The sequence below is a fragment of the Loxodonta africana genome, chromosome 8, assembly GCF_030014295.1.
Source record: "Loxodonta africana isolate mLoxAfr1 chromosome 8, mLoxAfr1.hap2, whole genome shotgun sequence".
NCBI classification, from domain to species: Eukaryota; Metazoa; Chordata; class Mammalia; order Proboscidea; family Elephantidae; genus Loxodonta; species Loxodonta africana.
This window is the reverse complement of record NC_087349.1, coordinates 89,571,769-89,597,676: the sequence shown is the minus strand read 5'-3', so window position 1 is coordinate 89,597,676 and position 25,908 is coordinate 89,571,769. Positions and strand designations below refer to the sequence as shown.

At 41.4% G+C, this 25,908-nt stretch overlaps 1 protein-coding gene across 3 annotated transcripts in view; it reads right to left on the bottom strand.

Moving 5' to 3' along the window:
• The window catches only part of CREB5 (cAMP responsive element binding protein 5), a 390,225-nt gene that overhangs the window by 104,788 nt on the left and 259,529 nt on the right, over positions 1 to 25,908 (bottom strand). For all 3 annotated transcript variants that reach the window (XM_064290105.1, XM_064290104.1, XM_023544323.2), the window contains 2 exons: positions 14,794 to 14,920; positions 6,704 to 6,814 (listed from right to left, as the gene is read on the bottom strand). In XM_064290105.1, coding sequence (XP_064146175.1) covers positions 6,704 to 6,814; positions 14,794 to 14,920 — 238 coding nt within the window. The remainder of the gene's footprint in view (positions 1 to 6,703; positions 6,815 to 14,793; positions 14,921 to 25,908) is intronic.

Sequence of the window (25,908 nt, the reverse complement as noted above, 5' to 3'; positions counted from 1 at the left end):
GGCAAGAGGGATTTTTAATCAAAAATGTGTTTGGATAAAGAAGCAGTGAAGCTGGACTAGTCAAAGAAGCCACACAGCTCTGCTTAAAGGAAGATGAAAGTTGAATACTACCAGCCACTCCACATCTTTTCCAGATTATCTGGAGTTGTAATTGTCCTTGTCACCCTTGTCTCTCATTTGTAGGTAAATATAAATTAACCTGATGGAACTTGATTTACTCTGCTGGTTAATGACAACTAGCAGCTGTACAATATTTTTATTCAAAGGATGAATGTTGTGATAAGAAAAGCTTTGTCCTTGGAGTATGAGATTTTAGCCTAAAGGCCTGGTGATCCACTTCCGAAAATCAGTCAATAAATACCCTGTGGATCACAGTGGTTCAATCCGAAACCAATTATGAGGATGGAGCAGGACCAAGCAGCACTTCCTCCCATTGTGCATGATGTCGCCATGAGTCAGGGGATGACACCACGGCAGCTAAGAACAACAAAGTGATGTGACCTTGGCCAGTTTTTTAACCATCTGGGGCCTCAGCTCTCCCAGTTGTAAAATGGAGACAATGCCCCAGTTATGGCGCTGTCCTGAGGACAGAATCAGGTCCCAGCTGTTCAGTGCTCTGTGCGGACATATAACAGGGGCTCAGGAAACACTGGGGTCCACTCTGTCCATACCTCCTATCTACTATACATACTCTGGCCTTCACTATTCCTGTCCAAACTTAAGGTCAGGTCTGGGTGGAGTGGCCAGAACCAAAAACCAAACCCGTTGCCATAAGTCAATTCCGACTCATAGTGACCCTATAGGACAGAGTAGAACCGCCCCATAGGGTTTCCAAGGAGCGCCGGTGGATTCCACCTTGCCGACCTTTTGGTTAGCAGCCATAGCTCTTAACCATCATGCCACCAGGGTTTCCAGAGTGGCCAGAGCCCTCTCTAAACAGTAGTTTAGATGTTATTTTACATTTTATTCAGAGACACAAGATAGCACAAGTTTTTTCTTCTTCTTCTTCTTCTTCTTCTTCTTTTTTAACCTTATTTAGCGTCCAAATCAATTGTCAGTTTCTATTAAAAAAGAAAACTCCTTGAAAGCTAGATATTGTTGTTGTTAGTTGCCATCTAGTGGATTCCAACTCTCGGTGGCGCCATGTGTGCAGAGTAGAACTTCTCCATAGGGTTTTCAAGGCTGTGACCTCGCAGAAGCAGACTGCTGGGCCTGTTTTCTGAGGCACCTCTGGGTGGGTTCGAACCACCAACCTTCTGGCTAGTAGTGGAGCACTTAACCATTCTCAGAAGAAAAAATGACTGAAAATCTACCCCTGTCTGAGAACACCACAACGACGACCCTGCAGAATCACCAGTATCCTGCAGAGGCTGGAAATGTGTCGTCTACTGTTTGCCCTCCCCTCCCGTCTGCCTCTCTCCTCCTCCCTTTTTCCGTTTCTCTCTGCCCATCCTCATATTCCCCTCCCTTTACCCTCTACCAAAAAAAAAAAAAACCTTCCTTGGAGTAATTCCGACTCACAGCAACCCTATAGGACAGGGTAGAACTGCCCCATAGGGTTTTCAAGGCTGTAAATCCTTAAGGAAGCAGGCTGCCGCATCTGTCTCCCACGGAATGGCCAGTGGGCTGGAACCGCGGACCTTACCATTAGTAGCCAAGGGCTTAACCACTGCACCACCAGGGCTCCTCTTTTCCCTTTGAGTGTTAAAAATGTCAACCAAGTATCCAGTGAATGAATGTCTTTTCTAACAGACTCCACTTTCATCAAAGACACCCATCATTTCCAGAATCCAGAAGGAAGAACCTATTTCTTGGGGTGGTTAGAAAGATGGAAGGCCTCCACAGCTTTGCATCTGCTCTGACTCCCATATGAAATCCAGTATGTGTTTACTCACTTGTATAATTGAGAAGCCACATATCTCTTCAGAGAAAGAATCCATAAAACTAAATTATAATCTGCCAGAATTATGATAAAACTAGCTTGGGCAGATGTGGCTACAGCAAACTGAAGTACACTGCTTAGTACTAAAACCAAAAAACCACACCTATTGCCATCAAGCCAGTTTAGGCTCATAGTGACTCCATGTGTTACAGAGCTGAACTGAGCTCCACAGGGTTTTGGGGGCTACAATCTATGGAAGTAGATAGCCAAGGCTTTCTTCCACAGCACCACTGGGTGGGTTCAGCTTGCCAACCCTTATGTTAGTAACTGAAAGCAAACTGCTTGTGCCACCCAGGGACCTTATTAATTCAGAAAACGAGCACGTGTGCTTCTCAATTTCGGATATATTAGATCCACGTACTGTAGAATGTATTAAGGATATCTATTTTGCTCCTTCATACAATATTAATTGCTGATTTGGGGGCCAGGAAACTGACATACTCGAATGCGCAATCCCTAGTCAGCAAGCTTCTAAAAAAGCTGTAAGTAAAATGCAATACTGTCTTCAACTTCTGTCCACCCCCAAGACCTCCAAGTTTCACCAGGGATTCAGGATGATTGTTTTTGTCAGTGGCCAATAGAGAATGTGAAATGGACACTCCTGACACCACTGCCCACAGGAGAATAAGCCTGCAGTGTTTATGGGCAACACCTCCCTGTAGCTCTCTGGTTACTTGCGTGCTCTGAGAACACACCCTGCTGAGTGCATTTATCACAATAGCCCATGTGTGACCTTTGCAAAAGTCCTTGAAAACAGTGAAACGAGAGTCTTAGCTGAAATCTGGAATCCATTCCAGTCTGACACAGGAAGAAAATTAGGCATAGAACAACAAAGCCCATAGTTCAGAGAAACCTGGGAAGGCTCTGGCTGACATTAAAATCATAGTTTTTTTTTTTTTTTTTCCTTCACTACTTTGTATTTCATAAAAGCTTTTCATCTGAGCAGCCCAAAGCTGCTAGAAAATTCTGTACAGTCAGTAGATGGCAAGGGTTGGTTGCTCCAGTGAATAAAGCAAGCATAAGAAGATCAGAGATACTAAGTGACATATTAAAACTCACTTACTTAAACATTTCCAAACTGCTAAATAAATTCTATTATCGCAAATCTAAGTGGTCAGTACTACCATGTTTTCCTTTGGTTTAATGTATTGGCAATAATGAAGGTAGGGGTGGGAACCTGGGGCACAGGGAATAACTGGGCTCCCTAAGCCCTAACCCCATGATGCAGTTCATTACCTCACACATGGGAGACCTGGAAATAGCCATTCACTCAGAACATGATCAAAAGACTATTGTGCTTGCTCAATAAATGTAATTTGACAAACATTTTTGAGATCATGCTTCTTCTTCTTCTTTTTTTTTTGTAAGTACAGAGTAACTCCCTTTTGTCTTCGGATAAAATTACTCCACATTAATTTGCCATATCATATATATTTTTCATTTCATATATATAAATCACACCTTACTTTTGGAAGCATTTTCCTTCTTTGCTAGCAAGAACAAGGGTTAGGGCACTTCTGAGTCAAGCAGTGGTATAAAATCCAGTGAAAATCAACTGATGAAGAAATGTGGTTTGGAATAGTGTTTCAGAATCCATCTAAAGTTGTCTGGAAGGTCCCTCAAAAGGAACACAGACTGTGAACCAAACAAACAAAAACAAACCAAACCCAGTGCCGTTGAGTCGATTCCAACTCATAGTGACCCTAAAGGACAAAGTACAACTGCCCATAGAGTTTCCAAGGAGCGTCTGGCAGATTCGAACTGCTGACCCTTTGGTTAGCAGCCATAGCACTTAACCACTACACCACCAGGGTTTCCTGAACCAAACAAGAGGATGTAAAAATAACCCAGCTGGAGGAGGAATCTCTGATACTCAGACCCAGAACACATATTCATGCACGCAATAACTTAGCCTTGTTTTCTTCTTAAGTACCTTCACAGTTCATTTTTTTTCCTTAAAAAAAAAAAAAAGTAAATAGTATTACTTTGGTCGAGGGCTTCAAACCAGTTCATGGCTCAGTCACGGCCGAGGCAGAGACACCAGAACAGATTCGAATTTTTAAAATTTGGGTGACCCCGAATCAAAACCAGAACAGGAAAAATTATAGGTTGAATCCCTGCTAGAAACTTAATTTCCCTCATAGAAAACAAGGTCAATGTATGTGTTGCATAGCAACCAAATCTCTTGCTCTTTGGATTCTGCACCGAGTTGGAAACAGCGGTGCCCGGCTCAAAGATGGCAGCTGACCACATGGCTTTGAATGCGTGTCCTAGGAATAATCCAGTCTCACACACCAGGCTCCTGAAAGGGCTCACTACGCCTCTTCAGAGTCTCCCATTTCAGGGCTTTGACCCATATTTTTTCCGACCTGGCTATATTCTGAATCACCCAAATTAAAAAAATTCAGATCTCTTCTGGCTTTGCTTCGTCGGTCATGGCTGAACTTGTTCAGATTTGAAGCCCTACTCTGGCCTCTGCAGTGCAGTGAATTACTTAACATGGCCCTTCTAGCCACAGTCTTTGTGACTCCCACACAATGATTGGGTAGGACTATGCAAATAAGGTGCTCGTGGCCCATCAAGAGGATTGGACAGCTTGCTGCTAATGCAAATAAAGTTCATGGAATGCTTGTGGGAGTGGGACCATGCAGATAAGGTGCATGGGATCTTAACAAGGGGATTGGTCAGTTTTGCCACCCCATTAGGCTTAAAATGAGCCATCCCAGAGATAGAAAGGGGGGACCTCACTACCATCAAGAAAGAATAGCCAGGAGCAGAGCGTGTCCTTTGGACCCAAGGTCCCTATGCTAAGAACCTCCTAGACTCTGGAGACAGAGCTGTAACTCTGGGGAAGGCGCAAGATGGAGAGAAGAAATAGCAGACAATCGGCAGCAACAGAACCAGGAGATTTGCAGGATATGGCATGGTGGGATTCGCAGAGTGAGAAGGCTGATAGCCTTCAGGCAGGTGGCTTGCTAGTGGATTTGGGTGCCTCTGGACACTTTACAGTGAAGCTAAAGAGCTTTGTAACACTTGCCCAAGCAGAGCAGAGGCCAGGCAGCCCAAGACGCCTAAGAGGCCCAAGAGGCCAAGTGGCTGAGGGGCAGGGAGAGGCTAGCCTGTGGGCACAGCAGAGAAGCTGTCCTGACCAAAGAACTGTATCCTGAGTTGTTCCTGATCCTGAATTGTAACCTGGTGCTTCCCTAATAAACCTTATAATCACGAGTATTGTCTGTGAGTTCTGTGTGGCCACTGCAAAAAATTATCAAACCCAGCACAGGAGTAGAGAGTGCCTTGGGAGGGAAGGCTGGTATAGGAATTGGTAACAAGGTTGGAGTGAAGGAAGTATGTTTGACCTCCACTTAATAGCAATCTGCCTGGGGCTATTAATGCTGATGATGATTCCTTTTCCTTCGCCTTGTGAAGTTAGACACGGAGGTCTGATGCTGCCGCCATTTCATTCTTATAGTTGGCGCCATTTTTTTTAGTCTCCAAAACATATGCCAGTTTGAACTTTACTCTGCCAGCAAGTATTTAGTTTGGCTCTGCGGAGCTCGAGTTGAGAAAATATTTGCCGATTCCAAAAACATTTAACGAGCTTTTCTGCAGATGCCAGTGCCATTTGGCACGTCACAGGGTCTGTGGCACAGCAAAGAGAACTCTCTTAACCAAGGTAGCCAACACTGGGAGTTCAGTCGCTTCCTTGGGTCAAGAAGCTGGAAGTCAAATGAGTGAAGTTTCCAAGGGAATGTGGCCAAAGCAGGCGTCAAAAAAACTCTTGTTGTCGTTGAAAACGAAGTCACTGGATCTGACTCCACTCCTACACAGGAACTGATGGCTAACTTTCGGAACTGTCAGTAACATCCTCACACTCACCATCAGACACGATCCCTAGTGCTGTCAGTCAGCAAGCCAAATGCATCTCCAACTTCTAGCAAAAGCAATCTGACCCAATGACAGATACTAAAAAAAATTTTGCTACAGTGTATTTTGTTGTCATCTGATACCTTACTAATTGTGGTAGTGAGAATTTCACTGTGACAGTAACTCCTCTAAATATAACCAGCAAGTTTACATTGCAAAGACTGACATGCATCACTTTCTTTAGTATTTAGTAGGATAAAAAAAAAAAAAAATTTAGTAGGATACAGATGCATAATTCTATCACTGTTATTAAAAATATTGGCCTTCTGTACATAAATCTCATGTTAAAAGCTACTTAAGATTGTCACTGAAATTACGTGTTTCAGTAAGGGTTTTAGTTAACCTCTAAGAAAATAGTCTCTGATTCTTTCAAATCAATGTTACATCTGACAACTATAATAAAAAGTGCAATATAATAGTATGTACTTAAGAATTAAAAGCCTGTTTTAGTGGACATGGGCATATAGGGAGAGTGGCATTGAAGTGTAACTACCCTGAAGAAAGAGAAAGTCTAAACAATTTTTATTTCACATTTTGAGCAAATATATACATACTTGGGTGCATCCCATCCTAACTCCTATGGATTTTCCAAAACTTCTCAATGTCCCTTTCACCAACACCACACGTTGATTCAACGCTTGCTAAATGATTATTCGATGCCAAGGTTCAGTAACAAATACCCTCAAAGAGAGACCCAATCTCTCTACTGCCTTTCCACAGAAAACCTATTCACTGAAACAAAGATAGAACCGTCTACCGTAACTGAAATTTGGAATCAGAGTGGAAGTCAAAAGAAAGGTCATGAAATAATGAAAGGATGATTATACTGTTATTTACCATTTTGGCTTCTGAATGCATTGGCTGGACTTGGGGAGAAGCACAGGGGTTATTGAGATTTGGACCTTGCATCCCCATGATGTTGGAGTTCACTGACATTTGTCTCTCCATCTAAGAGAAAGAAAAGCAACAGAATTAGAAGTCTGAGAAAGACAGTCTAGGTCTTAGACAATGCTGCACTTCTCCTTCAAGTGAATTGTTTAGCATTTCTTTAAGTAACTCCTGAGAAAGCTTTTTTGGTGTAGCAATCCACTTCTAAGTCTTAATCGCAAGCACACATACGAAGCATCCAAAGTTGTGCCTTCTCTAGAAAATGCCCCAGACCAAAAGGAACTGTGTTGTCATTAAAGGTGATTTCCAAGCAAAATAACAGAATATTTCCACTTTTGCAAATACTACACAACCACTAACCATGGTTATTTTTACTGTTGTAAAGAATAATATTTGCATAGAAAAAACACTGGAAGGATATATACCAAATGGTTATCTCAGGTTATCTATGGCTTTTCCTGCCTAAATTTTATACAGCAAACATGAGTCATTTGGGCAATAAGAAAAGGAAAAAAAAAAAAAAGGTAAAACTAATTTTAAAATCAATGCTCTCAAAGATAGTGGGACTTCCTGTCTATCTCACAAACACCATCAAAATGATTGAGCACAGAGAATTGAGTTCCTGCCCCTGACACATCCCTCTTCCTTGTTCACCGAGTCAAAACTCTATGCAGCAGTAGTTTTAGGGCTCACAGCAGGGATAGGCCCTTGGAGAGGTGACAAAGCAGTTGAGGGAACTGTACGACACATGAAGGACTGCTCCCACATCGTTCCCCTGCTGGCCTGCCATTGTGTCTTAGAATTAACATCACCCAAATACTTGAATTGAGTCCTGGCATCTTTGTCTCCAAAGTGTTCCCCTTTAAAAGGCAAAGAAAAGAAAATCTCTATTTTAGTCAGGGAAGGGTGTGTCTGATTAATAATATTTTCTGTTTAGTAGGGAATTAACACTTTTCAAACAACTAGAATAAAACGAGTCCATTTAATAATGAAATCACACAGAAAATCATTAGGCTTGCCTCAGGGAAAGAAAAATGCATCAATGAAAATGTTTTCCCATTTTTTTACCTAAGGATGGAAATAAAAACAATGGTCAGAAATTTTAGGAATCCAGCTTTCTGCTCAAAGTTAGTGTAGGTACCAAAAACACCCATTGCTGTCGAGTCAATTCTGACTCATAGCGACCCCACAGGACAGAGAGAATAGAACTGCCCCATAGGGTTTCCAAGGAGCGCCTGGTGGATTTGAACCTTTTGGTTAGCAGCCATAGCTCTTAACCACTACATGACCAGGGTTTCCTGGTGTAGGTAGTCTTGGTAAACACGGAGGTCCTTATTGCTAGAGGTGTTCCTAAGAGTGTGGAATGAAAATCTCACAGAGTGAAGCTTTAGAGGAACAGTTGAACTAAAAAACCGTTTGCATTGGTGAGATGCTATGACTCTATAATGCCTATTGTGGCCACCCTGGGGTGGGGGTGGTATCAGTATGACATTAATCTGTGGATTTAGCAGAGGTGCTAGTTAAAGTCCTTCTCCGTGAGTGGTGGCTACTTCCCATGACAATAATGTACCGTCAGTCTTACTTAGCCTGAATTAGCTTATCAGTTCTCTAGCAGTGGGTGATGTGTGAACTTTTTCAAGGGGAGCTATTTAATGAAGGAGACTTTTCTTTACATTGTGCTTTAGCAAAACATTTTGAGCCTTACCAATTAAGTAAAATAAAACATGCACATAGACACTCCCACATAACCCCAAATCTCCAGACGGCCTAGGTACTCAAATTTTTAAGCAATAGAGAACTCAAGAGTTGCACTGCTCTAAAAAAAATGCTTATTACTTATAACTCTCTCTTCCAAAGGCTGGGTGCATGGCAGAGTTGGGATACCATTAGACGCATTATTCCAATTATGACTGTCTCCTAGAGGTTAATCAAAGCCCGAATGAGCTTTCGCTTTCAGTTTTCCAAAGGAGAATCTTTCAGAAGTAAATACTTGTCCAGAGTCTTCCCAGCTACGAGTTTATTTTGTACTACAGAGTGGTGAGAGTAGCCCATTTGCCACCTCTGGATTCAGAAGTCAACAATGGTTCTCACTTTTCAGAAAAGTTTTAGTCTATGATTATTTCTCTAGAAAGAAAAGCCTAGTGATCTGCTTCTGAAAATCAGCCAATGAAAACTCTCTGGATCACAGTGATCAGATCTGCAACCGATCATGAGGATGGTGCAGGACTGGGCAGTGCTTCGTTCAACTGTCCATAGGGTCACCACGAGTCAGGGGCCAACTTGACAGCAGCTAATAACAATGTGACTACTTCCGTTCCGTGAATCACAAAATACTGGTTTTAGCAAGGTCATAAAGCTACTCTAATTAACCAGAAGATTAAAAACAGGCTGATTTCTTTATCTAAAAAAAAAAAAAAAAAGGCATTTTTCCATGTTGATGCATGTTGTCAACAGAGCCTCTTCGAAACAAGTATTTGGTGGTTTGCACTAACAAGGCTCTGCGTCACGAGTTTTGCTTCAATGACTTCACTAGAATTAAGAGACCAGAAGGTGGGAGTGCCTTTGCTGAGCAACATGTAGCATTACAGGTAAGATGCCCAGGAAAAGATTTCACCCTTTTCTGAGCTTTATTTATTTATCTTAATACGAAATGAAAAATAGAATGTCTGCGGCTCACTGGGCTCTTGTAATTATAATGGTTGTTCATATTCCTAAGTTATTTCATCATTTAACTTTCAAACTATGACTCACAGCCCAGTGAGCACATTAAGAAAAAGCCTGCCTTGCTCATCGCTGTCTCCCCAGCACCTAGCGTAGGTACTTGGCACATAGAAGGTGCTTGACAAAAGTGTATGGAATGAATGAATGTTTGAATGAATGGACAAGTACATCATTTTGCTTCAGATCTGGGGCTTTGTGAAATATGTGGTCTGGCAGTATGTATACAAATCAGTCAAGGATCTCATCTTCACCTAAAGACATAGACTTATCTTTTATACCTAGGGAATCATAGCCCCCTGGGGCAGGAACTCTAGGGTATGAGGTTCTCCTCTAACCATGCTTGAAATGCCAATGTTATAGCACTGGAGCTGGTGATATGATCATAAGGAAGAAAAATTCTAGGTTTCTAGGAGTCCCTGGGTGACGCACATGGTTAATGTGCTCAGCTGCTAACCAAAAGGTTGGAAGTTCCAGTCTACCCAGAGGTGCCTTGGAAGGAAAGCCTGGTGATCTAGTTCCAGAAAATCAGCCATTGAAAACCCCATAGGGCACAATTTTACTCTGATATACATGGGGTTGCCATGCTGTTGTTGTTGTTAGGTGTTGTCGAGCCAGTGTCAAATCATAGCGTCCCTATGCACAACAGAAGGAAACACTGCCTGGTCCTGCACCATCCTCACAATTGTTGATATGCTTGAGACCACTGTTGCAGCCACTGTGTCAATCCATCTTGTTGAGGGTCTTCCTCTTTTTCACTGACCCTCTACTTTATCAAGCATGATGTCCTTCTCCAGGCACTGATCCCTCCTGATAACATGTCTGAAGTATGTGAGACGCAGTCTCACCATCCTTGCTTCTAAAGAGCATTCTGGTTGTACTTCTTCCAAGACAGATTTGTTTGTTCTTTTGGCAGTCCACGGTATATTCAATATTCAACACCACAATTCAAAGGCATCAATTCTTCTCCTGTCTTCCTTATTCATTGTCCAGCTTTAGCATGCATGTAAGTCGACTGAAAACACCATGGCTTGGGTCAGGTGCACCTTAGTCCTCAAGGTCACATCTTTGCTTTTCAACACTTTAAAAAGGTCTTTTGCAGCAGATTTGCCCAATGCAATGCGTTTTTTGATTTCTCGATTGCTGCTTCTGTGGGTATTGATTGCGGATTCAAGTAAAATGAAATCTTTGACAACTTCAATCTTTTCTCCATTTATCATGATGTTGCTTATTGGTCCAGTTGTGAGGGTTTTTGTTTTCTTTATGTTGAGGTGTAATCCATACTGAAGGCTGTGGTCTTTGATCTTCACCAGTAAGCGCTTTAAGTCATCTTCACTTTCAGCAAGCAGGGTGTGCCATCTGTATAACGCAGGTTGTTTATGAGTCTTCCTCTAATCCTATGTCCTGTTCTTCTTCATATAGTCCAGCTGAACATACAGATTGAATAGGTATGGTGAAAGAATACAGCCCTGCCATACACCTTTCTGGACTTTAAGCCATGCAGTATCCCCTTGTTCAGTTCAAATGACTGCCTCTAGATCCATGTACAGATTCCTCACGAGCACAATTAACTGTTCCAGAATTCCCATTTTCTGCAACATTATCCATTATTTGTTATGATCCACACAGTCGAATGCCTTAGCAAAGTCAATACAACACACAGGTTAACATCTTTCTGGTACTCTGCTTTCAGCCAGGATCCACCTGACATCAGCGATGATATACCTGGTTCCACGTCCTCTTCTAAACTTGGCTTGAATTTCTGGCAGTTCCCCATTGATGTACTGCTGCAGCTGCTTTTGAATGATCTTCATCAAAATTTTGCTTGCATGTGATATTGCTGGATAATTTCCGCATTTGGTTGGATCACCTTTTTTAGGAATAGGCATAAATATGGATCTCTTCCAGTTGGTTGGCCAGGTAGCTATCTTCCAAATTTCTTGGCATAGATGAGTGAGCACTTCCAGCACTGCATCTGTTTGTTGAAACATCTCAGTTGGCATTCCGTCGTCATGAGTTGGAATCGATTCCACTGCAACTGATTTTACTGATTATAAATGATAGGATGTACTTTTTGGAGGAGGTCTCATATTAATTTTCTTTAGTTACATTAGTGTCTCGGTACAGCAGGTTTCTCAGCCTTGGCACTATTGACCTTTTGAGCTGAATAATCCTTCGTTGTGAGGGCCTATCCTGTGCATTGTAAAATGTTTAGCAGCATCCCTATCCTCTAGCCATTAGATGCCACTAGTACCACTCTTCCCCTCCTTTCCAGTTGTGTCAATCAACAATGTCTCCAGACATTGCCCAATGTCCCCAGGAAGCAACACTACCCCTGGTTGAGAACCACTGCTCTCAACCGATGTCTATTATCATGATGACTGTACACATCACTGACGTGGATTTGGAAACTCCCACTGGGGTGACATCGCTGACTTTTGTGTACAATGGCTCTTGACCATGCACCTGAACTTTTGCTTCTATTCTGAAGTATCAACAGGAAATCAGGTAATACGATGAGATGATGTGGTGGAAACTAGCATCAGGTACCCAAAGTTGCCTTTTCTCTAGGCTCTTTCAGCCCAAGTACCCATCTTTGCTCCCTGGGAATGGTACACAGTTGGGGAAAATGGAAAAAAAAAAGTCACTGTGGTAGTATTTTTCTAGTGAATGCACAGAAGTTCTAAAAAGAAACTAGTTTTGGACAAGTGGGATTTGGAGCCTCAGTGAAGGCAGTCTGAGGTGGAAGACTTCATGCACTTAGATGATTTGAATAAAACCTGGGATAATTGCGTTGATGGTGCTGTTTTCCTTCATCTAAAGGGGCCTAAGGAGAGAAGTGCTGGTAACATTACCTGGCTCAATTTGTCCTTCTAGACCAATTTTGCAAAGACTATTTCTAAACTGATGACTCTCCAGTATTTATAATGGGCAGGTCCATTTCTCTAAACTGGGGCCAAGCCCTTCCCAGTTCCCTGACTACACTTTGAGCAAATTTCTCAACCAGGGTTGATCTGAGCTGCTTAGCATGAGTTGAGATGTGAATTCTAGTCACAACTCTTTGGTGGTATCACTGCGGGGACCACAGTGGGTGACACTATCAGAGGGGGTGACACTGAAATGACTGTCCATAAATTTTTGTGCAGTGTTTCAGCAGAAATTTATTATTTTTTATAAAAATATTCCTGTAGTTAGTTAGAACAACAAAAATGTTTTTTGTAAGCCTACTTGTGTCAATGTGCACAAAAGGCTAAAACTGCTAATTTACTTTTTGTATCTTCTAATGCGCTCCGGTCAGAGTTGTCATTATTACTCAGTTACAATGATGCTTCGAATTACATGGTTTTGTTTGCATGCGTTACAAACGCACACCGTTGTTTCCGTTAAAAAAAAAAAAAAAATGCGGTCCAGTCGAATCCAACTCCTAGCGACCCTATAGGACGGAGGAGAAGAGCCTCATAGGGTTTTCAAGGAGTGGCTGGAGAATTCTAACCACTGACCTTTTGGTTGGCAGCCGCAGGACTTAACCACTGTTTTCATTGCTGCTGGTGTTTTTTATAGTCTGTGATTTTTGTCAAATTATCTGCTGTTTTAGCAACAATATTGTGGTAATTAGCATGGGGGGTGACACCCTGAGTTGCCACACTGGGTGACACCAACCCTAGCGATGCAACCACTGCACCTCCTCACTCATAAGCTGTGTGACATCAGACAACTCCCTTCATCTGTAAAATGGCTTTTCAGTTTTTCATCTGTAAAATGGGTATAACAATAAATACTACTACCATATCTCCACAGAACTGCTGTGAGAACAAAAAGAAATAACACATAGAAAATCCATTAAGAAGCTAAAATGCTCTGGAAGGTATTATTATTATTGTTACTCATTTAAAAATTTTGTGTGTGGTGGGGTGTGAGTTCAAACATCACAATACCTACAGAGTTTTTGAGACGTCTGGTGGCCTATGAATAGTAACACCAGTCATATTTCAAGAACACAATGTCAAGGAGCGGGGAGAAGAGGTAAAGAGTGCCCTGGGTCTCTTTCTACTTTTATCTATCCTTTTCAAAGGAGGAAGGCATAATAATTATGCATAATCATATAATGGCTTAACAAAAAAAAAGTTGCTGTCAAGTCAATTCCGACTCAGTGACCCTATAGGACAGAGTAGAACTTCCTCATAGGGTTTCCAAGGAGCTGCTGGTGGATTCAAACTGCCAGCCTTTTGGTTGACAGCTGAGCTCTTAACCACTGAGCCATCAGGGCTCCATATAATGGTTACTCAGTGTGAATTCAGTGAGATTACATGACTTTAAATCCTGACTCCATCACCTACTAGCTCTGTGATAACAGTCAAGTCACTCAATCTCTCTATGCCTCCGTTTTCTCATCTGGAAAATGTGAGTAATAACAGTACCCACCTCCTAAGCGTGTCATGAGAATTAAGGGAGATAATGTATGTATCATGTAGTAAGTGAAAGAGTGAGCTCTGGAGCCACAATTCCTGGGTTCAGCACTCAGCTGCTCTGCTGTTCATTCAAGCAAGTTACTTGCCTCACTTTCCTCATTTAAAAAATAGGGATCGTAATAGTACGTTCCTTGCAGGATTGTTTCAAGTATTGCTTAGAAGGGCTTGATGACGAGTAACATATGGCAAGCCCTCAATAACTGCTGCTAGCAGGATTCACAGAACATGATACCCAAGAACACGTGTTAGCAGTTACGATGTACAATTGTTATTATTGTTACTATTTTTGTTTGTTTGTTACTCTACTCACTGCAATTTAAGGACACTTGGTATACAGCTCAAGCTGTAGACTTCTGAGTAGTCATAAAACACTATCTCCCTGGACAAATCCCATTCCGTGGATGTCGCAGGCTCAGTGGTCACCAGCAGAAATATGGGACCACCCCTCACTGGTGAATCACTGCAGGATAGGACAGCCAGCAACCCATCTCAGGGATGGGCACACGGCTCAACTTTCCATTCAAAAGAAGCTGCCCTCTTTTCTAGTCAGTTAAAAAACAACGAACAGTTGCCATGGGATCGAAACCAAATCATGGAGACTCTATGTGTGTCAGAGCGGAATTGTGCTCCCCGGGGGTTTCAATGGGTGATTTTTCAGAGGTAGATCATCTGGCCTTTCTTCTGGTGCCTCAGGGTGGACTCGAACCACCAGTCTTTAGGTTAGAAACCAACCATCTGCCCCACCCAGGGATTCTCCAGTCAGTTTAGACCCTAGCTTTTCCTTTACTCTTTTAAAAGCAGCAAGCCCCAGAGGAAGTGAGAAACTATGGTGAGACACACAGAGGTACTTACTGGCATCAAGACAGCGGAAGAGCCCGGCATTGTGGGGTTGGGCAGGGTTCCAGGCATGGAGGCTGGCATGGGCTGTCTCTGTCTATTGTGGAGGTGTAGCAGAGAAGATAGAGAGCCTGGAACAGGCCTGAGAACAGAGAAGAAGAAACATTAGTCCTGGTGCCCGGGGCAGGGTTTCACTGCCTGGTTCCCTGGTATCCAGAACCAGCAGAGACAATGCCATCACATGTCCAACAGATCAGACCCACTAGTGGGAGAGCCACCTAATTGAGGAAATTAGGGAAATAATAACAAATAAAACACAAGCCTGGTTTCCTTTGCTGCTTCCTTGTTAATACATCAAATTCACTTCATTTCCTGGTCTCTGTTATCTAACTGATGTTCCATGGACAACAAATCGGTAAATCTCCTACCATTCCCACACCACAGGAAAGAGACCGTGGGGTAAAATCCCGTGTTTTCTCAGAAGTCTCTGCTCTCTGGAGTAGCTCGGAGCTGAGATCTGTGCACACTTGTTTTATCCACACTCTCCCACACCACTGCCTGGAGGCCCGCTTTGCTTTGCTTGGGATACATTTTCACCCTCTGGATTAGCAAAGCAAACTTCATTCATGAGTTCTTAACAGAAACCTGTTTTGACTTTGTCATAGTTTTCTACTGTGAGTGAGGAGGAAGAAAGAAAAAAAAGCCAGGACACAAACACAAAGCAGCCGAATTGTGGTTCATGGCGCTGCAGCCGGGCGTTTCTCTGTGAGAGCCTGGAGCTTGGCCCCCAATTACTAATCACTCATTTCATAATAACTTGAGGTGTTAGGCTGTTTGACAGAAACTGATTTTGGCTTGACCTGCCGGGCTTGGGTAAGCATTCTCGGGGGAGTACATAGTTTGAGCGTTTGCTTCAATTTGCCAGAAATTTTTCTTTCTTTTTTAAATGGCCTTAAGTTAATTTAATGAGCCAGGGAATGTGGGACTGAGGAAAAGGGGAATGATTTCCTTTTATCAAAAATGGCAAACAAGTGACCTCCCTGGCTAAATTCTCCATCTCCTGATGCTTTTGCTCCAGGGAGCTGTATAAGTGTCACATTGTTAGACTTAACAACAAACAAATAAAGCAAAACAAGCAAACAAACAAAAACCCCTGAGGACCCCTGAGTCGTCCATGTTAAACAACCTTATCCTGAATGCCACACTATAAACTAGTGCTTCCAGAATGAATGCATTTTCTCAAAAAAAAAAAACCCAAAAATCTCCCATGGGCTGGGTAATGGTTGCAGAGATAATCTGTGTAGGCAAATGCCTTCAGGTGCTTTATGGAAGGCCATCCTTCACCCCACCCCACCCTGGCCCCACCCTGGTCTAGAGCCCCATTGGAGGAGCATAAGGGGCCTCTTCTTTGGAGCTTGCTGGCCTCCCATGGGTGACTCATGGAGAAAGGCTGAGAAGTGGGAGACTGAAATGTGGGAAAGAATGCCAGCAAGTTCTTCCTTCACATCGCTGCAATAATTCCAAAGAAGATTAAGTTTTCCACTCTTTTTGGCAGAGAGTGTCTTTGGAAATGTAGCTAGTTATTACAGTCACATACATCGTAGAAGGATGAGTCATAAATTAGTCAATATTAATATGCTTAGGAGTATGTATATATGAAAATATATAGGAATATAAAGCCTCTACATGCAGATTATGTCGATGCACATCCAAATTATACCTGGTTTTATTAATAGAATGTGTATGAGCAGATATACAGATAGGCTAACTGAAGTAGCTTGGAACAATGAAATGAGTCTTTTCTAATAACCCAATGAAATACTACAGGTATTTCTGGACATGTGCTCTTGGAAACTTCGGAATATTAACAATAAGGAATAGTAGGGCCTTGGAAGTCCTTTAGATTTCACAAACCAAAAACTCATTGCCATGAGTCAATTCTGACTCAAAGCAACCCTATAGGCCAGAGTAGAACTGCCCAGTAGGGTTTCCAAGGAACAGCTGGTGGATTCAAACTGCCCATCTTTTGATTAGCAGCCATAGTTCTTAACCACTACGCCACCAGGGCTCCTTAGGTTTTATAGATCTAGAAAACTGCTTGTTTCAATTGCTCTGAAAAATTATAGTAGGTTGTAACGTTGCTGGGTCTTAAAGTCTATCTCATTCAGAGGGGGAAAATGTGGATGGTTGGAGTCAGATGGGTATAGAATGTGAGTCAGTGAACAGACAACTTTAATTTTACATCTTCCAGTCTTGGTATTTTGCTTGGAACTTTATGGGGCGGGGGGAGGACTCTATATCAAAGCATTTGATGTTTAATAATGGCCAGTTCTTCCAAGGCCAAGATTAATAGTCTGAGCTTTCTAGCTTCATAATGACAAAGGTGTATCCAAAGCACTCCTGCTACAGCTAATTATATATATGTATACACACACACATATATATATATACACACACACATAAATACAAACAGACAGAGATAGATGGATGGACAAACAGGTAGATAGATAGACAGACAGATAGATAGATTGAGAAATGTAATATACACATTTAAACATACATATAGTCTTAAAGGAAAATTCTTGAAGTAGAGACAGGGACAAGCAAGAAGAACTTTATAGGAAAGACAACTAAAAACATTTCTTTATGATGTTGGTTTGCAATACCAACTTCATGAACAAAGTGTAGTATATTCTCATCATTTAAGATTTGGCTCCAACATTAAAAAAATATCTTGGTTATCAGTTTTTATTGGTGGGTTGATTAAAAAAAAAAAAATCAACAACTTGATGGTGCTACTGAGATGCAAAAAAGAATGAAATTAAAATGAGTTTTCATTCTTCCCAGAAGTATATGGAAAACTCTCAGTTGTATAGAAAAGCTGGAGAATGCTATGTTTTACTTAATTCAATATTCTTATTAGTTCAATTATTTTCATAAGATGCATAGATCGCTAATTTTTAAAATATCAAGTATTTCCTCATTAATTAAGAAAGCTTTCCAAGACACTGGGCCCCTTATTATTATCATAATAATTACCTGCTAATACCAATCAGACCAGTTAGCAACGCATACTTGGAGGGGAAAATGGTCATTTGAAATCCCTGTATGTTTGGCTCCTGAACAATTTCGAGTTTATCGTTTCATACAAATTTTGTAAACTACTTCCCCAACCTCCACCTATCAAAACTGAAGGAAATTTCTAGGTTTCTTGCATGGGCTTTTAACACTACAAAAACTAGTCTGAAAATATAAAACCCATGCCTACCCATAAAGGACTAGACGGAGGTCATTATCTGTGTAGCTTAGCCCAAGAAGCAATACTTTGTCCAGGATATTCAGATCACTGAAGCAAGAGTGGTATTAGAATACGTAACTGCCTTCATTGTCTAATTCGCTTTGTGTACACTAAAATAATGATAGTTACTATTTAACATATTGCACATACATAAAACCTTTTATACTGTACGTGGAGAAAGCTTTATATCCGAGTATTTTCACATCCCTAATTTCTTATCATTTGAAACAATACAATACGGTAGGTTTGTTTACTCAGAAGACAGATGGGGTCACCATGAGTTGGAACCAACTGATGGCAACAGGTTTGGTTTTTTGTTTGTTTAAGCTGAAATCAGAAACATTTAAATGTGTCAAAGGTCACGTGGGTCACGAAAAGCATCAGGGCTTATACTCAACTTACAATATAGGGCTTCCCCACGACACGTTGGTGGTTCCCATAACTAAATTATCATTGATTTTTTATGCTAAAGTAAATTCACGGGTCATTGCCTTTGATGTTCGCACTGCTCACTGGACTTCCCATGAAGTAGTAAAACGTTGTAATATCGCTAAGATGAGAAATCACTCATCCATGTGAAACGATGTTTTCTTCCTTTAAAAAAACTTCCCAAACAACACATCAGTTAGACTCTGAATATAAGATGGCAAATTGCAGTAAAGTTGCGAAAACAAAGACCCAACAGTCTTTCTCCAGTGCAGGCTTGTTGCCATGAGCTAATCACTCCAGACTTTGAGCAAGTCGAGCCTCCTTTTTAATAACCGTGTGCCTCTAGGTAAAGTATTTCTACTAAAAATTATTGAGGCATGGAACAAGGTAAGATGTGTGCGCTCATGTTGGATTGTTCAATTACTAAACTGAGTCCCGTGGCATTAAGAGTTTTCCAAGCTGACAGACTATTCCTCTTTATATACTTGTATAAACATAGTGCTTACGGCTGAAATCTATGTAAGCTTTTCTTTCAATTAAAATGTCAAGTATGACAGACTATGTTTTCACTGTCCTTAGTAGAACGGTAGGTACCATAGCAAGTGATTTCATGTCTTCACTTTCCCTCCCCCCCACTCAAGAGATGTTTTCCAGTCTAGGGGTGTCTGGGGAGGATCACTGCAGACTGCTGTCCATTCCCAGGTCTTTAAGAGTTTGATGGCACCCCGGGACTATTAAACTATAAGGACAGAAGGACAAACAGATCTGCCAGGCATGTGGCAGAGGAAGGAGGACAATGAAAAATAAATTTGGTTAGAAAATTGGAAGATCAGTGTTAGCATCAACATCAGACTATAATAGAAAAGCTTTGGAAATAGATGGTGTTGGCTGCCCTACACTGTGAATGTAATTGTGGTGGTGATGTTAGCAGCAATCAAGTTCGCCCCTGACTCATGGCAATCCCATGCACAACAGGCTCGGTGATTAATGCCACAGAATTGTACGCTTAAAACTGACTATAACGGGAAATTTTTATGTTGTACATATATCACCACAATGCTGGGTGGTGCACATGGTTACAATTGCGACAAGTAGCCAAGAGATGGGTGGCTCAAACCCACCCAGAAGTGTCTAGGAAGACAGGCCTGGTGATCTGCTTCTGAAAAGTCACAGCCTTGAAAACCCTATGGAGCAGTTCCACTCTGCACATACGTGGTCACGAAGAGTCAAAATTGACTCGATGGCACCTAACAACAACAATAACTACAGAAAAAAAAATATCAGACTATAGACATATAAGAAACCTTGAGCAGATTAAATAATAATAGTAATAAAGACTTGGGAAGGGAAATTAAAAAATTCTTCAGAGCAATAAAATGGAAAAAAAACAGTGGACCTGAGGGCAGGAGGTCTAGATGTCATTGCTATCAGAGTCACTGTCTCAGGAAAGAGACTTCGTTAACATTTGGGATCTCCATTTCATCCGTCTAATGGAGGCATCAGACAATAGGCTATATCAAAACCCTGCAAAGCTATAACGTTCAAATTCTAGAACTTCAAATGAAAACTAGATGTTCTAAATCTAGATGGACTATAAATTTCATTATGATAATGGTATTATTCATTGGTCACCTCTATTCACAGTGCTTAACTCAGCATCTAGCACATAGTAGGTGGTCAATGTATACATTAAATGAAATTGAGCAGGGGCAGCTTTTACTTCTTAAGATCAAGACTACATTTGAAATACAAGTAAACCCAAAATAGAAGGTATCCCCTAAAAAAAAAAAAAAAGTAAAAGAGGGCTTTACAGTTTGTAGGGCCCACATTTCTCTTTTCATTTAAATGTAACATAATTTCACATACCGACTGAAGAGTTTTGTCCACTATGCTTGTATTTGCTTTTAAAAATGAGTGTGTGCTTCATGTGAACCTTCTTAAATGAAGTGTTGTGGCCTAATTCAGCAAACTAGTTTTTGTCTGGGGTGGGGAGACTAAAGAGCTAAAGAAGGGAATATAAATTCTTAAGTCTTAAGAGAAGGCACTTTGCAATGAGAAATGCTTATTTGCTCACTCTTCTCCTAAACAGAATTTTAAAACTCCGATTTTTCGTAAAGAAAGCAAATTGTCAGGATAATCAAGTAGAATGTGAAACAGGAAGACAATATACTTAATTTCTTCCATGGTTAATAATTACATACTAAAATGGGTTATGAATATCACGGACTCAGGTGCTTACTAGCTGTGTGACTGTGGGCAAGTTCCTTGGCCTCTCTGTGCCTCCGTTTCCTCAACTATAAAATAGGGATGATCAACCCATAGTGTCAACCTCATGGAATAAATGACTTAATACCTGTTAAATATATTAAATATGCTCAATACAAGTAAGTTGTTGCTTTTGTTACTATTACTCTGAAACACTGATCAAATAACGGATCAACCAGCATAATTAAAGAAATTGTGGCTTAAGCCTGGCATCTGAAAGATCACCAGTCCTTAGCTTTAATTAAAGAACTGCTATATAACAAAGTAAAAATATCCAACACTCCTGGACATGTAAGATATTTCTCTAGAAGCCCATCTACTTCAGATTCCCAAGCCCTTCAATGGAGGCAGATGGGCTCTTCTCACCCACAGTGTTACAGAACTTCAAAATGACTTCACATTATTTCTCAGAAAGGGTCCTTGAAAATGTTTCCTCAAAATGGAACCAAACTTGTTGCCCAGAGACCAGCCCTCAGAATTTTGTTTTTCCTGAAAGCAAAGACAAAAATCCAACAGAACAAATAATCGGAAAAACAAGACAGCTGTCCGACCCACCTTTAAAAAGACATCATATCACTTGTACCTTTTTTGGAATAAGCTCTAGCTCTGCACCAAGTCTCACTGCCAAGCTCCTGAAGATAGATGGCAAGTACAGTATTTCCCCTTTTAACAAATGAGGAAATTGAGACAAAGAAGCAGAAATATGCAGCCCAAGAAAAAACAGTAAAATACCGGCAGAATTCAATTAAAATGTGTTCTCATTTCTCAAGCTTTCTTGAGGCTCAAAGAAGAGCCCCTGCTAAAGATCTTGAGTTTCCCTGCAAGGATTGTTCCGTCACCAGTATTTCTGTTGGTCACTCAAACATTTGGGCATCTAGGTAAAGAATTTTGCCTTTATAATCTGTATCCTCCACCACCCATCTGTCATACGGTGTGGTTTGCCTGTTGCTATGATGCTGGTAGCTACGCCAGCTGTATTTCAACTACCAGTAGGGTCACCTGTGCCAGACAGGTTTCAGTACAGCTCCCAGACTAAGACTAGGAAGAAAGGCCTGGAGATCTACTTCCAAAAATTAGCCAATGAAAACTCTATGGATCACAACAGAATATCATCCTATCTGATATTCTGGAAGTGCTAGAAGAGGAGCCTCTAGGTTGGACGTCACTCAGAATACCCAGTGGCCTCAACAATGAACTTGAGCATACCACTGATAGTGAAGATGGTGCTGGACTGGGCACAGTTTTGCTCTGCTCTACCTGGAGCTGCCACGAGTCAGAGTAGACTAAACAGCAACTAATGTCTGCCTCACCCCTGCTCCTCAATGCCCCTACCTCCTATTTGTCTAGTAAAATGGTCAAAGCAAAACAGCAAATGCCCCGGCTCATCAGAGATACCAGTAAGTCCATCTCCCTGTGCTTGAACTTGACATGGCTCCAAGGCCTTGTACTATCTGGACCCTGGCTGCCTCCCCAGCTCACGGACATCAAACTCTGTGCACACTCCCAGTTCAGAGGGGAAAATTGGTTTGACAAGTGAGGTCATAATAATTCATTTATAAATTTCCAATTGGGGAGGTTTTGATGATAAATAAAATAGATGTGTTCTGTGATCTCTTGAGGTCTACAGTCTCAGCATCCCAATTGTAATCCATACACGATTTTGAATGATATATTAAATGTTTCTGTCCTAAGTTAGACAATAAGCTTCATAAGTCAGAGATTATGTCAGCCTTGTTTACTACTGTTTACTTCTGAAACTTAAGAAAGTGCATGATATCTACCATACCAGTTGTTGCTGAGTTGATCCCAACTCATGGTGCACCATGCGTTTCAGGATGGAACTATGCATAGGGTTTTTAATGGCTGTGACCTTTTGGAAGTAGATTGCTAGGCCTTTCTTCCAAGGTGCCTCTAGGTGAATTTGAACCACCAACCTTTTGACTAGTGGCTGAGTGTTTAACCATTTGTGCAATGGTACCTCGTAGGTACTTAATAACTATTTCTTGGACTATGCAAACATAAATAGCGAGGATCTCTTAGACTAGCAATGGACCCTGCAATGACGCAGTGTTCAATAAATCATCTGCCCCAGCGAATGAGAAGAACTTAACTGATTCACATACATGAAACTCCAATTTATATTAACAACCTTTGGGGGCCATAATCTAACCGATTTCTGTTCTTAAAAAGTATAAATGGTTACCTCCAAGGTAATCTGTACTTTTTAATCAATGCCCTTTATATTAAACTCAAACTTTCAGATGAGTACTAGGCCCATTTGTTTTTGCATCAATTAAATTAATTTCCATTAGAAATTACATTTTATCTGGGGTCTTAAAAGCTAGCAAGCAGCCATCTAAAATGCATCAATTGGTCTCAACCCACCTGGAGCAAGAGAATGAAGAACAACAAAGACACAAGGAAAATATGAGCCAAAGAGAAAGAAAGGGCCACATAAACCAGAGACTCCATCTGCCTGAGATCAGAAGAACTAGATGGTGCCTGGCTACCACCAAATGACTGCCCTGACAGGGAATACAACAGAGAATCCTTAATGGAGCAAGAGAAAAGTGGGAAGCAGACCTCCAATTCTAGTAAAAAGACCGAACTTAATGGTCTGACTGAGACTGGAGGGACCCCAGAGGTCATGGCCCCCGGACTCTCTGTTAGACCTAAACTGAAACCATTCCCAAAGCCAACTCTTCAGACAAAGATTAGACTGGACTACAAGACATAAAATGATACTGGTGAGGAGTGCGCTTAGCTCAAGTAGACACAGGAGATTATGTGGGCAGCTCCCGTCTGCAGGCGAGATGAGAAGGCAGAGAGGAACAGGAGCTGGTTGAATGGACGCAGGAAATGCATGGTAGAGAGAAGGAGTGTGCTATCACATTGTAGGAAGTGCAACTAGGGTCACATAAGAATGTGTGTATAAGTTTTTATATGAGAAACTGACTTGAATTGTAAACTTTCACTTAAAGCACAATTAAAAAAAAAATTACTTTTTAGGTATTTCATAAGAAAAGGCCAAGAAGAACTCAGGAACACTCATCTGCCTCCAACCTATACAATGGATGCCTGCCCTGCAATCAGATTGTACTTTGTAATGTTCCAAGCTCGGCGCTCGGAGGTACCAGTTACACCCACACCACGGCCAACTAAACATCTCCTTCGCGCTTTGCACTGACTTATGGAAAGTGACAAGATCACTTTTGGAATCATTCTCACCCAGGGGTATTGGAAATTAAATTTACCAGGCAAGGTAAATTTGGACCTCCCTTTCATCAATTTTCTACTACTGACGTCTTTATTTTATAGATGTAGTATCTTATATCTTGGAAACGATGACTTCTTTTTCTTATTGAAGTATGGCTTTGAGAAAGCCAAGGGTAGTAATAAAATGCAATGCGGCTAACAGTTCTGCATCCTTCTGGGGCTTTGCTCAGTTTTATAGCACACACGCTGCATCTACTTAAGCAGAGGAGATGTTTACTAGTGCTTTTAAGAGTTTTAAATAGAGAGAGCAATAATAGGAGGGCAATCCAAATTTATAGCCATTCTGTTAAGACTATTAAATCAACCTTTTTTTTTTTTTGGTCTCTTTAATGACTGATTTCTGCACCATTAATCTGAATTGGTCATGTAGCCAGCCTGATTCATTCACATTAACCAGAAACAGTTGGATTGGTGTCTGATGTACTATTGTCCAAAAAAAAAAAAAAAAAATATGTTTACAAAATCGGATTTTTCTTTTCTTATAAAGAGCCCAAGGCTCTTTATAAAAACCCTTTTTAAAAGAACCTTTGTGCCTGAACAGCTTGGCTGTAGCCATAGTTCAGACATACAGACATGAAGAGATGGCTTTTCAATCAGCCAATAACTTCTCAGTTGCATCAATTATTGATAAAGTTACAATTAGAAAAGGCAGTTAAATGCAGATCAAAAGACATAAAAGATGGTTTCGAACGCAGGCTCAAATAAATGGTGTACATCTGGCTGGCAGAGGGAAAATGCTCTTTATAACGACATACCTTTAAGTAAAATTTCTTCCTGTTTGTGAGTTGTTCATAACGTCCCTGCTTGCTTCATCAGGACAGATAAGTAGCCCTCTGATTATGAGCCTTGTCATTTACATGCAATTGCTGCTTGCATTCATTCGCCATAAATGAATAATTCATGAAAACATTCACCAGCACACTTGCCTGGATACTGGGTAGCAGCAAAGCACTCTCCAAGCTCATGAGCAGCATTGAGGGCAGCCAGCCCCCTAAGCCCAAGTCAGCGGTTCTGTTTAGGTTTCTCCTGGCCATTCAGTCTGTCAGTTATCACGCTTTAATGAGTAATTTGTGGTGGAACCCACACCCAGTACAATCCCCCAGTACCTAGATCCAAATATGCAGCTTAATTTTGCAGCTAAACGACAATAGCTCCAGCTGCAAACGACCTCAGGGAAAACAGAAAAGCTCTTGAAAAGACCTCTCCGATCATCCAGGCAGGCTTTACTCGGCCTGTGCCCTTTGCGAGGCTTCTCACCATGTCACCCTCACTGATACCTCTGTGTAACCTCTTCTTGAATCTCTGGGGCAGATTTCATACACCTCTCCTGGGAGACCAGATTTACAACACTCTCCGCCCAGCCACTCACCAGGATTATTTCAGCCCTTTAGGAGGCGGCACTAGAATTTATTAGCTCCCCAGATGTACTGGCAGGACAGGGGGCATGTCAGTGACGCAGGGGGAGTGGCGTGGGGCAGCTGTGACTATGTGCATGGACTATGCAACGTTAGGTTGCTAAAAGCCTCAGTTTCTCAAGTTCTGTTATTAATGATAAGGTGATTGTTGAGCTGAGAGAATAATTTGCTCTCCAAGGAAACACCCAAGGAAAATGGCATTGCCACAAGGCTTAACGAACTCACTAGGTTACATCCTAACATAGTGCTGCAAACTCTTTCTTAACCACCTGTAATAATAAAATAACCGAAACCATATGCTGGAGTCCCTGGATGGGTGAATGGTTTACATGCTTGGCTGCTAACCAAAACGTTGGAGGTTCGAGTCCACCCAGGAGTGCCTCAGAAGAAACAAAAAAACCCACTGCCATGGAGTGGGTTCAATTCAATTCCGACTCATAGTGACCC